Source organism: Leptinotarsa decemlineata, unplaced genomic scaffold (assembly GCF_025532065.1).
Source record: "Leptinotarsa decemlineata unplaced genomic scaffold, Ldec_3_MD MMD2_tig00000591_RagTag_RagTag, whole genome shotgun sequence".
Lineage (NCBI taxonomy): Eukaryota > Metazoa > Arthropoda > Insecta > Coleoptera > Chrysomelidae > Leptinotarsa > Leptinotarsa decemlineata.
In genome coordinates, this window is record NW_027412552.1 from 1,287,103 (window position 1) to 1,300,235 (window position 13,133).

The 13,133-nt window shown below is 32.9% G+C and overlaps 2 protein-coding genes across 4 annotated transcripts; one reads left to right on the forward strand and one right to left on the reverse strand.

Annotated features, from left to right (window-relative positions):
- Positions 1-440: 440 nt before the first annotated feature.
- On the reverse strand, positions 441-5,537 carry LOC111505053 (mitochondrial 2-oxoglutarate/malate carrier protein). Its single transcript, XM_023159800.2, has 4 exons — positions 5,343-5,537; positions 5,086-5,288; positions 3,763-4,198; positions 441-1,083 (listed from the first exon to the last, which is right to left on the reverse strand). Exons 1-4 carry the CDS (start codon positions 5,396-5,398, stop codon positions 858-860), a joined length of 921 nt encoding a protein of 306 aa, XP_023015568.1. The 5' UTR covers positions 5,399-5,537; the 3' UTR covers positions 441-857.
- A 1,700-nt stretch (positions 5,538-7,237) lies between these two features.
- On the forward strand, positions 7,238-12,814 carry LOC111505052 (phosphoribosyl pyrophosphate synthase-associated protein 2). Of its 3 annotated transcripts, none has more exons than XM_023159798.2 (6): positions 7,238-7,385; positions 7,522-7,737; positions 7,915-8,203; positions 10,493-10,768; positions 11,014-11,160; positions 11,319-11,794. In XM_023159798.2, the coding sequence occupies exons 2-6, from the start codon at positions 7,541-7,543 to the stop codon at positions 11,475-11,477; spliced, it is 1,068 nt and encodes a 355-aa protein (XP_023015566.1). In that variant the 5' UTR covers positions 7,238-7,385; positions 7,522-7,540; the 3' UTR covers positions 11,478-11,794. The 3 variants fall into 3 exon arrangements, with proteins under 3 accessions (XP_023015566.1, XP_023015565.1, XP_074030632.1); XM_023159797.2 differs by having other exon boundaries at positions 7,323-7,471; XM_074174531.1 differs by lacking the exons at positions 7,238-7,385; positions 11,319-11,794 and adding an exon at positions 12,688-12,814 and having other exon boundaries at positions 7,392-7,737.
- The last annotated feature ends 319 nt before the right edge of the window (positions 12,815-13,133 follow it).

Here is a 13,133-nt window from a genome sequence, read left to right on the forward strand (position 1 = left end):
GGTTTTACCAATGGAAAACGCTATTTTTGTAACTTAGGGACGGTGTACAAGGTTATTTTTCCTTACACTTCTACCACAGAACTAAAACCTATAAATAGTTCTGTGATTCTATTATCTATACTACCATCACAGACGAGGTATTCTGTGCTAGTCAGTATAACCGTTGTTGCGGAAATTTAAAATTCATAAAAAATTATGTACTAAATTGATGTATTTTTACATGAAGGTGATTTAAATTGTTATCAATATGAACATAAAAATAAACCTCCTTTTAATGCGCTACCTATGACTTTTTTTCAAGAAGATAATGGAATTTTTGTACAAAATTCTCCAATTCAAGCTGGTAACCAGGCCGGAGTTTTCGTATTTACTCACCTGAATCTTCAGTGTTATGTAAGAAGATACCAAATTTGTTGAACTCAGATCATTACAAACAAAAATACTTTTTCTGGCCATACTTTTATTAATAAACCTGTCAATATCACAGTATAACTCTTGTAAATAAAATTGATTTTATCGTGATTTTCTGACAATAAAAATTAAGACATAACAACAATAACACATTTTTGTACATCATACAATTATTGAAAAAATTGAATGTTTGGCATAAAAAAAGCTACAACCAAAAAACAAGAAGACACCGACATCATTATTCCTTCTTCGATATTTCATGTATATAGTTAATAAAATATATTTCACAATGATCAATTTCCCAGGGTAAAATCGGACAATTACACAGGACAAAAAGACTTAAATGTTTTGTATAAATGCGTTCTTTCAGAGTGAACCTGAGAAATAACCACCATGAAGTCGTTTTTGATCTAGGTTTGTGACTATTTACTGGATTGTCCTACTATTCAAAGTGCCCCTCTTCCGCTTTGGCCCAGCACGTTTTTGTAGTAGAAGGAATTCATTTGTTCTAGGAAAATGAAGGTGAGGACAGTGTGAGGCCCAAGACGGAAATAGTACGGAAAGAATCCTTTCCATAAGGCGAATGGTCCTTCATTCTTGACTACTTTTACCAATACATCCATTGGACCACTGTACTCGGGCTTACCGTTTATGGTTTTCATATTCTGTATCCTGGAATGAAAAAAGTTATTGATTGGCAGGGTCAAATACATTATATTGCTGGTTTAGTGACGTAATAATATGGACTGGCCATTGAAGAGAGACCAACAACTAAAAAAGTCCTGGCATTTACATCACTCATACACATTACATCATTCACTTTATTTTTTCAATAGACCTCGTATATGCGAAAGTGACTTCACGCCCAGTGATTACCTTAACTACAGAAAATAATTGCTACCAATGATGGTGCTACTCAGCCAACAGCTGATTGGAATAACTGAATGTCAAACATAGGTTATGTTTATTGTTTTGGAGATTTTTGTGTTCTGAGTCATTTATTTATGAATTTGTGATAGTAATGTTTTAGTGCTTTTATTATAGACACGAAAAACTTATGAATAGGTAAAATAAAATACTTTCACTCACGGGAAGCACTAGATGCCACAACAATGTGAGAACAGCAGACAGCACTTTGTTTTACCATCTGGCTTAGTTTCAATATATCCGGTAGATGTCGCGTATGGACGAGGAATATTCAAAAGGAGACAAAGGCTGAGACTGAACAAAGTGCTCTCAGGAGAGATCAGAAATGATCAAAGTGTAACACTAAAAAAAGAAGAAAGTGTCAATGGACCTCTATTATTTCTGTTACATATTTTTTAGATTGGAGCTATCAATTTATAAAGGTGGTAACTCAATTTAAAACACATTAAATAAAATTTTGGCAATTGTATTAGGGGCAAAAACTTCTTCAGTCTTCAAAACCTCAAAACCATGAGAAAGTGAATCAACATCTTTATGCACAAACAGCTCAACTACATTTTTATCATTTCACGGGCAACCCTACAAGATTCTACACATATCAGATCATTACATTAATTTACTTACGAATTAAGTAGAACTTTGAACATGTACAGTAGGGAGTTGAGATGAAGTACAAATAATTAACTTTATTATAATATTTTCATGAAAGGCATATATTTCATACCTCAGAAATATGGAAAAGATAATATTGATGAGTTGATACTTATGTATTTCTCAGACTATGAATATGTTGTCAAGGTAATCAATGAGGTACTGGAAAATATATTCAGATTATGTTGTGTAAATCCATTGAAAATAACTATAAAAATAGATATTCATGCACGAACAAAAGGTTTATGCAAAGTCAGTCCTAAGTAAAAATTAATAATGAGATAATTGAACAATAATTATTGTAGATCGGAGGTTGAAGTACAAAGAGCAGGTAAATTATGTCATCAAAACGTAATTGCCAGAAATGGGAGCTTATAGAAATATTCAGGTTATTTAACAAAATTATCAAAAACTATGATTTATCTCACTTCAACTATTGCTCTACAACACTATTCTTGCTATATCAAAATGAAATTTACAGACTTCAGAAAGTACAAAATCTTGTAATTTCATCTTGTTTCAAAATCCTAATAATGGATAAGTTCAGTTCATTAAAAAGGTTGCCTATTCACAAATTCTTGTTGTATCAAGCCCTCATTTTCTTTCATAGATTAAAATCATTTTTATTTACAAGAAACTTTTTTTTTTCTATTCCAAAAAACCACTATTATGCAGAACATAAAACATTTTTACCAAACATCAAACTGTTCAAATGTCATGCTATTAGGTTGTTTAAAAAGGTTTGTCTGTTTAAATGTCATGTGTTTTTGTAGCTTCATATCTCAATAAATATTCATTCTACTGTGTCGTAGTATATACTGATTGATACAGAATTTTATAACCTTCGCCAATCGGGACCAGGCAAAAATGGCCTTCCTCGACTTCATTGAATCTCCAGCACGAAATTTCTATGCTTATGAAATTAATCGACTTGTGTTACATTGGAAAAACCGAAACGATTCAAATGGTAGTCGTTTCAATTAAATTGGCATTGTTACCAATGATTTAATGGATTTTTGAGAACGGAGAGGGACTTTTCCCCAAAACGTCAGCCATTTTGAGAAAGTTTAGTTCAAAAATTTCATGTTTCTAATCATGTATTTCATTTATAGTTGAAATTTATAAAAAGCAACAAGTTACTGACTGACTGGACATTTCAGTGGTTTATATTACGCAGTAACTTTTTGGGGTCAACTTTCAGTTTGCCCTTTACTATACTCGAGTAGACTTATTCACTCTTCAGATTATGGAAGGTTAAAAACCCAAAAAACATCAACGATCATGGTCTCCTATAAAAATATTTGATACGAATTTATATAAAAAAAAATTAAATGGGTTATTCAAGAGCGTTCTTCGAGAATCATCTATTGCAAAACTGTTGCATAATTGAAATATATCCACAATGGGAACACATAGTTTGATTTTAGAGCATTTACAGGAATATATGATTATGATATATTTGGAGGACAAAGGTTTGAAATGCACGAAAATCAATATATTCAAGATTTGGAAATAATGACTATAAGGATTCATCAGAGTTGGCTATTCTGCGTATTCATCATAAGTGTCGTTTATTTGTTAATTGTTCGAGATATTACTCCAACTAAACAACAACTTTTGAACAACAAAACTTATGAATGAAAAATGTAAATATCAACTACACATAACAATTATTGATACACGTGGTAGCCAACTTAGAAAAAATATGTGTACTCCAAACGAAATCCTTATATGATACGGTTGATCAGCCACAACAAGATAGTCCCTACTCACCTAGTTTTGGCAATGTCAACAGGCATCGAAGCGGCAGTGGTAATGAGACCAGATATCATAGACGCTATGAAGTGTAGCAACACACCTTCTTCGATTTTGAACTTTTCCACAATCAACTGCTTCGCTTGGGAATAGCTGGCCAGCTGAGCAGCGTTAACAACCATAGCACGACCCATCGTAGGTATAGCCCCCCTCCATAAAGTGAGAAGGCCCTCTTCTCTATAAATTCTCATCAGAGCATCGATAACACTTTTATAATTTCGCCTTTCATTCGGGGGCAAACGACCGTCCGCGGTCATTCGTATCAGAGCCACCTCTGCTGGAGTTCCAACAAAAGCACCACATATTCCGGAGACCATACCAAGGGCGGCCTTTACTCCAAAACTGGGAGGCTTCCCGTCGGTTTTCATCATGTCGAAAAGCCATGTGTATATACCTAGATAAATTACGCAAATTCATCAAAAACAATAAAGACAAGACTTCAGTGTCGAATAGATCAGGATTACATAACTTGACTTGTGGTTCTCGCATTAAATTTATATTGGCCAAACAAAGGGAACCTTTTCCAAAAGAATAAAAGAACATAGGAGTAGTTTCTTCAATGTGAAGACCAATTCCACATTTGCAAACCGTTTTCTTCATTTCCTAAAGATGACAACTTGGTTGGCCTCTTCTTTCGTTAGATCAAAACTTGTGTGATAATCTACCTGATGATTTGAATAAATTATATATCATGAAATTCATGAAACATTGAGTCACTGTTTTTACTTGGTCAATGATTACATACGAAATGTTTCAAATTAGGAATATACCCACTCCGGTTTCCGATATATTTATATCATCCATATGTACGTTTTTGAATATTCCGGTCATTTGTTATGTTACAATAAACATTCTTCAATGTGAAGTATTCAAATAAAGCTTATCTTTATATCTTATCTCAAGTATTGAACTTAAAATGAATATTAAAATATTATTGAGAATAATAGATAATAAAACAAATAAACAAAAGTAGATATATCATTCACAAAAAATAACTCAATTTGGGAGGACTTCTGATCATATTTTTGAGAGATTCAGCGCAGGTACTGGAATTTATTTTTCAATTCATCAAATAACTGATCAGTATATTCATGTACATCTCGTTTAAAATCATTTATGTTTATTTTTCATTATTGATGTGTTTTCTTATGTTTTTTTCAACTATTCAACATAAAATACTATTTGTCAATAAGGATTTTTGTTTTTCTTTCTGTATTTGAGAATGAATTAGAAAAGTTCTGAGCAATAATTATGAAAAGGTCAAGTGTTTTACCCAAATACCTAGTCTCGTGGTTGTGTATGTTGCTTGCCTCAAGAGTCCCGCTGATATACCGTTGTACAAAGCGAAAAAGCCTTCTTTTTCGATGATGCCTCGAAAAGCATGTAAAGATGTTTTATATTCTTTAGGCTTTCCACCAACTCCACTGAGCTGCATTCTGTTCTTGACTAAATCCAGGGGTTGGACAAATAAGGTGGCCCCCATTCTGGAAAGAAGACCATTTTCATTTTAGTAGAAATTGAATTATAGGCATAAGTACCCTGCTGATCCACCAAAAAGGAATTTGAGCGCATTTGGAATATTTTTTTCAGACATCTTACTGGAATTTGTACGTTCTAGTACTAATATAAAATTGAATCAAAAGAATTTGTTGCCGGTGCACTTAGAGGTGAGAAAGGTCATCACGGAAATTTTTTAAGTGACTTTTAAACTGGAAAAATGTCATTCAAAAAAAATGTCATTTCTCTTTACACGTCATTGTTTGTCCTGTGTCCATTCCGTTAGTAAAACAAGTACATATTTTGTGTATTTCTATCCTTTATCTGGCTATACGTTGATAAAAGATAGATATACAGTGAATGTGTACTGTTTTCAACAACGGAAAACGTTAAGAAATATCCCTAGTGTGATCATTTGGATCCTTTCCCAATATGAAATAGTTTGGCAAAATATATTTGACCTACGACACTCTTGATAAAGAAATAAAATGGAGATCCTATAAGTTTCAGCATCCCATTGACAGAGGTGACGAGTACACTTTAAAGTGACACCGCTTGACAATGTCAAATTGGTACTACAATTTCCAATGTTATTTACATTTACACTTATCAAGTTAAATATTTTTTACATTATGGTCCAAAAATTAAAGAACTAAATAAAATACTAACGACATTTTGATTCTTCCTCCACCTGTCAACATAAGAACAAAGTTGGGTCAATATCGCGTTGAGAGTTTTTGACGAAACAAAAGCGAATTTATTTAAACACCATGGTTTTTATGCATCTTTCTTGTAACTACATATATAATACATATAAATCAATATATCATAAGTTTGGGGTCACTTGCAGAAGGAATTCAAAATAAGTGCTTTTTTTAATGTAATCGTCCGCTTGCTATACCGAATCCACTTTTAGGACTTTTTCTTGTAATTGTAAGTTCTAAATAACTTGTGATAGTTGCACATGGGATTCATTTTATGTTTTAAAATTTTTCGTATACCTATACCTAATAAGATTATATTTCAACCGTGATACACTTGGTATATGCGGTGAATCAAAATAAATATGGAATTCAAAACAAAACCATGAAAATTTGTCGAATGAGCATTGAATTAAGTGAACATAGTCAAACACATATGAATATATGATTATACTCACAACAATGAAATAAAGTTTAAAAACATAGAGATAATATAAACATATAAATATATACAGTCCTAAAATGATTATCATCCCATGAAAAACACGAAAAAAATCAGCAAGCAATATATATAATTTGAAATTAGAAATCAGATATTGAGTAGTATTAGAGTTGTTTGAGATATCGTCATTTAGGAAGTCCCGGTTATAGTAACATTTTTTTTAGCAGGTTTCAAACATCATTGTGAAATTTTAAATAATTTTTAACCTTTTGAAATTCATCCGGTAACTTATTGAAATACAGGATCCCGTATGACACTTTTAAATCTCCCGTCATAGTGTGGAGATTTAAAAGTGTCATGCGATGTTGAGGAATTCGCAATAACTCTCCATTTGTGGTATTATGATTATGTACAGTGGCATTTTCCATCGAAAGATTTGGGTTTTGGACCACTGACCAAGATGCATAAAATATCCTGGTGTAAATATTTGAACCGTAATTTCCCCATGTTAAATATAGTGTCAGAAGCTCTCGACTTGTGGCATTTTTAATAAATGAATAATAAAGAGGTCCAGGTAATTTCCGCATTTCATTCTCAGAGTTGCTGAGTACAACCATTGTATATGTACAACCCAAGTGACGTAGCTTAACAATATCAAGCTGGCTCTACAATTTTTAATGTTGTTCAAATTTGTGAATGAATCGATATCAGATGAAAGATTTTTTGAATATGGTCCATGAATTAAAGATCTGAAGAAAATACGTCCGATAGATCTTGATTTATGCACCATCTATTAATTTTTTTTTGACAAAAACGAAAGCAAATCGGTAAACCACCAGGGTTTCTATGCATCTTGGCAGAGAATACATTATCTTCTTCTTCTTGTGTTGGAGGTTATGTTGCGAGGTTGTTATAAAAAAGGAAGTGTTTTAATTTTCAAGGTAAAAGTGTGATAAACAAATATTTTCTCATTTAATTATCAATTATTCTATATACGTTTCGTCTATTGAAAGGAATATAACGAATCGTTTGTATCGGTCCAATTGTTTTAGACTAAAAAAATATTCTAAATTTCAGATTTGCTTAATTGAGTGAAATGGATGCTCCAAAAACAACGGACATTGTCCTTTTATCTGGGAATTCGCACCCGGAGCTATCAAATTTGATACATCGAAGACTGGGAGTGAAATCCAGTGGATGTGCAGTTTACCACAAGTCGAATCGTGAATCAATGGTTCAAATTGGTGACTCCATTCGGGGTAAAGAAGTTTACATTATACAAACGGGAACGAAGTAAGATTATTTTATTAACAATCAGATGGCCTGAATACAGATTTCCATTTTTTACTGTCAAGTAAAAGTGGCTTCTCTTATCTTCTTATCTTCAAGGATGTTTTTTGTGCTCAGCATTATCAGAATAATTTTTTAGTGGGTAGATTGTTTTGCTGTATAATCCTCCTTATTTTCTAGGGATGTCAATAATAACATAATGGAACTATTAATAATGGCTTACGCATGCAAAACTTCTTCCGCTAAGTCTATTGTAGGTGTTATTCCGTATCTGCCGTACAGCAAGCAGTGTAAAATGCGTAAAAGAGGAAGTATTGTAACAAAGTTACTAGCTCAAATGATGTGCAACTCAGGATTAACTCACATCATCACCATGGATTTGCATCAGAAAGAAATTCAAGGGTTTTTCGATTGTCCTGTCGATAATTTGAGAGCTAGTCCTTTCCTTCTGCAATACATTCAAGAAAGTGTTAGTAAATTTTCAAATAAATAATTTTTTATTCAAGCAACACTAGACAGTTCACAAAATGGCAAAACTTGTTTCACTATACATCAGCTTTAAACATGTTCACCACTGATGTATAGTAAAACCAATAATGATTGAGAGTAAAGCGCGTTGTCATATCTAAATTTTACGTTACCAGTTTATAGCAGAATCAAAATATAGTAAGCAGTAGAGTTGTAGGTTGTGGCAAATTAATAATACACAATACTAGTATGATTAAAAGGTATTATTTATGAAAAAAGTCAGTAATGAGCTTGTAATGAGTAATACTTATACATTTCCTGATTACTGATCAGTTAAAATTCATTATTTTCTGTATAGTGTTAGATATTTATTACAACTAGTGGCAACGCTGTACGCAACGATATTTCTGTCTTTGTCACTTTACCGTAACTTCCATCTCATCGTTGCAGTCCTCACTAATATACTTGCAGCCATGAGCATATCATTGGTTTGTGAATTATACAGCGTGAATTGTACGTTTTACAGTTAAGTTAGTCTGCAATCGACGAGTTGTGATAGCAATTGGTGAAAATAATAGTGCTAATAAGTGTTTAAGCGTTACATAATTATATTTCTACACCGTTCTCAAACTACTCAAAAATTGGGAGACATGGTCGGGCCTTCCACGTCGAAAAAGGTAAAACGGTCAGAGTCTCGGTCAGTAAGAGAAAAACAAATTGTACTGCGTGTATTTCACTGTCTTGAAAGAGATCATCAGCCACCAAAAGATGACTTTTTTGCATATGTGCTGTAATTCTACGTGTGTATCTCCGAATAACCAACCGGACATTTCTACATCATTAAGTTCCACAATTACAAAAGATAAATTAGTTGATATGTGCTCTGATTATACCGGTGTACCAAAATCATCGATTTACAAAATAATAAGAGAAGCAGAAATTCATGGGGACGTACAAACTCCAAAAACTAGTAGCAGCGGACGAAAAAAAATCACAGTTGATGAAGAAGCCAAAACCAGTATACACAGAACTATTCACCGTTTCTTTTTCAGAAATGAGCTGCCCACACTACAAACAATTCTGGAGGCACTTAGCGATCATGAATTGGTCTCAAAGGAAACTTGTACACGAAATGAAATTTACGTACGGAAAAGTTGACAGGAAAAGCATTCTCATTGAACGTCAAGAAATAATAGCATGGAGAAGAAACTATATAAGAAAAATTGACGAATTTCGGAAGCTCAAAAAAAATTGTACTTCATGGACGAGACATGGGTTAACCAAGGACATACCGTTAAAAAAGTATGGCAGTTTTAAGGTTACCACCATACCACTGCGAATTAAACCCAATAGAATTAATCTGGGCGCAAGTAAAAGGATATGTGGCACGAGAAAACAGAACATTTAAATTAGTGGACATGCAACATCACCTACAAGAAGCTATTCGAACTGTTTCTGCAGAAGACTGGAAGAAATGCATGCAGCATGTTTTAAAAGAAGAGCAAAAAATGTGGGACGTAGACAACCGTATTGAACACAATATTGAACCAATCATAATTCACTTTGATGATAGCGGTAGCAACAGTGACGAATCTGAGGTTGAAGATTAGACGAAAATTTGTACATTTACATTTATATTATATTCTATTATCAAAAATTTGTAATTTGTATTTTCTAGTACCCCTGACGATGAGTTTATGTTACTCGAAAGCTTGAGAATAGTTATAAAGAGTTCACTTATCAATTGCTGCACCAATAGTGAAAAAAAGTTATATATATATATATATATATATATATATATATATATATATAAGGCCCACCTAATGACTACAACGATTAGGTAAATTACGATATTGCAAAGTTTCAATGAAATTAATAAAAAATGTGTATGAATATTTTAACTAATTGTACTAAGAATTTTTCTTTCATTCTCAACCCTCTCAAAAATTAATAAGCACGCCCCCGGTTTGCTGTCAACTGGGCTTACTTCTACTCTCAATCATTATTGGTTTTAGTATAGTTGGTAATATTTCAGAAAGACTAAATAGGAATGGCCCTAAATGACTCCCTTGCGGTACTCCTGAGCTGATAGAAGTTTCATGGGATATAAATTCTTTGATTTTTACCACGTTTATTCTGTCACTTAGATAAATAATTTGTTTGCCAATGGACACGGTCTTGTGAACTCTCAATAAACTGAAGTGTTTCTTGAATACGTTTTGAATTTTCATCAAGTATCGGCCGATTCCATCATATAATTCCTGTTGTGTTGTATCATCAAATTTTTCAGATCCCCGATTATCGAAATGCCGTAATAGTAGCAAGAAATCCTGCTGCTACTGCCAAAGCCACTTCATATGCGGAACGTCTTCGACTGGGCATTGCTGTCATTCATGGTGAACAAAAAGAGTCAGAATCTGATGAAGTCGACGGTCGATATTCCCCGCCAACCATTCCTAGATCCCGTACAATGGATGCCGGTGTGGGGGTACCGGTGCATATTGCCAAAGAGAAACCACCCATTAACGTCGTAGGTGATGTCGGAGGAAGAATTGCAATTATGGTGGTAAGTGATTTTTTTAAAGCTATGCCTTGTTACTACAAAAATTGATTTGGCAGAAATAAATTTCAATTTTTTTCTCATTTATACCAGCAACATTTATGAACTGAAATTTCACGTGTTTAAGATCAATTATCACATTATTGTTACACATTGTTACAGTGTCTCGTAAACGGTAGTTCCATTTGGATTTAAAAAAAAAGGTTTATTGTCGAACAGGAGCAATCCCTATTACAATTTTCGTTTTCCAGGACGATCTAATTGATGATGTCCAATCTTTTGTGGCAGCTGCCGAAGTTCTGAAGGAACGTGGTGCATACAAAATTTATGTGATGGCTACTCATGGTCTGCTCTCATCAGATGCGCCTAGATTAATCGAAGATTCTCCTATTGACGAGGTAAGTCGACAGACATCATTGATAATGTTCACCCACAGTCAAGTTTGGATGTTCTACTTCAACAAGTTTATTTCTTGATTGGGACTTGTTCTTATTTAATGTCCTTTCAAACTTTCTCATTTTGAGATTTAATTTTCAATTCTGTTCCGCCGATACAGGTTGTTGTGACTAATACAATTCCCCATGAACTTCAGAAGATGCAGTGCCACAAAATCAAAACCGTCGATATATCAATTTTGCTCTCGGAAGCTATCAGAAGAATCCACAACAAGGAATCCATGTCGTATCTATTCAAAAACGTCACTCTGGAGGATTAAATGTCTCCTCGTAGAGCTGCACGTTTTGTCGAATTCCTAGCTGTTTGGTAGTATTAGAGGTTATTTTAAATTTTACCAAAAATATCCAATATAGCCTTAAGAGCGATGGGAGAGTATGACGGAAGTTCCTAGGAAAGAAAAACGTCTATTTGAAATTTATGTTTGTTGGAGTCTTATAATTTGTGCAGTGAAATTTATCAATGTTTATTCCAGGAACGGAAAGAAATCATACAACGAGTTAGTTTCCACGGTAATTGTTTTTTTTAATCTTTTCTTTTCTTTAAATTTTTGACAAACTACATAAACCATGTTGAATTTGAGACTGGCGTATTTACATAAGAAACTAACCAAAAACTTTATATTTTATTTTGTTTTGAATATTGTGTTGATCCTATCTTATTTCTGAACATACACCAAGCAAGTATTGACGTCAAATGTTGAATTGCAACTGTGAGATGTATTCTTTCTGTAATAAAATGATAAATTAAATACATAACCATGTTTTTTTATCAATTATCACGTTCTTTTCGTAAAACGAATTGTATTTGTCCAAATGGCAAGGACACAGTCCAGGATATTAAGGTCATTAGAAATCAATATGATGTTTTACTAAACAAAAAAGAAGGATTATATTATGAACAAACTATTGACAACAATAAGGTAATGGTAAGGAAATGTGGAAGTGCCTTAAAAAACTTGTTAAGCCAAAACAACATGTTGTTAGCTGTATTCAGTTTGAAATTTATCATCAAAATGTAATTTCAAATAAGCAACTAGACATTGCTAATAATTTTAATTCATTTTCATATACAGTGTAAATAAAATAACATCAGTTTTTCCTAAATGTGCAGCTATGGACCCATGACTACCCTGTTATATCAACTAATTACACTGAATTTGCGCCTATAACAAGTAATGAACTGTTGTCTCATGACAAAACTAACAAAGCAGAAATTTTGAATAATAATTTCTTGAAAAAAGTTTTGATGTACTGGATACGCAATATTAAATTTAATTAACACATCACTTAGAAACGTTGTGTTTCCTGATCAATTTAAGGCTTCCACTGTTGTTTCTGTACCGAAAATTAACTCATTTGAAATTGAAAATTTTAGGCCATTAAATATACTACCAACTCTTGAAAAAGTGTTGGAACTGTCAGAATATAACCAATTAATTCAGTATTTTAATACCAATGAATTGTTTTTAGGCAACCAAGCAGGTTTTAGAGCTGGACACTCAGAAGAAACGTCTCAACAATTTTTAATAACCGAATAAAAAAATATAATTGATAGAAATCAGTACATAGTCATTTCTCGACCATAAAAAGACATTTGAATTGTTGTTCTAATTATTCTACTTAAAAAATTAAAGTATTAAGGGATATCAGGGATTGTTTTTGATTGGATTCAAAGTTACTTATTTAACAGAAGACGAAAAACTAAATTTGGAAAAGAATTGTCAGATGAACTTATAATTGAGAGTGGCATACCCCAGGGTAGTGTGTTAGGCCCATTGCTTTTTATTATTTATCTAAATTATATTAACCAAATTTCTGGATTACACTGTATAAATCTTCTTGCAGATGATGCATTGGTTTATTGTATATATGAAAATTTGGATCAGGCAATTGTTGAAATGAATAGGTCTTTAAAT

What these genes read in the sequence shown, in the direction of transcription:
- LOC111505052 (XM_023159798.2), top strand. Translation starts at nt 7,541, where the DNA reads ATGGATGCTCCAAAAACAACGGACATTGTCCTTTTATCTGGGAATTCG. An exon ending in ATTATACAAACGGGAACGAA is followed by an intron (nt 7,738 to 7,914) that starts GTAAGATTATTT and finishes CTTATTTTCTAG; the next exon opens with GGATGTCAATAATAACATAA. An exon ending in AAGATTCTCCTATTGACGAG is followed by an intron (nt 11,161 to 11,318) that starts GTAAGTCGACAG and finishes CCGCCGATACAG; the next exon opens with GTTGTTGTGACTAATACAAT.
- LOC111505053 (XM_023159800.2), bottom strand. Translation starts at nt 5,398, where the DNA reads ATGTCTGAAAAAAATATTCCAAATGCGCTCAAATTCCTTTTTGGTGGA. An exon ending in CTTTTTGGTGGATCAGCAGG is followed by an intron (nt 5,289 to 5,342) that starts GTACTTATGCCT and finishes TCTTCTTTCCAG; the next exon opens with AATGGGGGCCACCTTATTTG. An exon ending in ATACACAACCACGAGACTAG is followed by an intron (nt 4,199 to 5,085) that starts GTATTTGGGTAA and finishes TAATTTATCTAG; the next exon opens with GTATATACACATGGCTTTTC.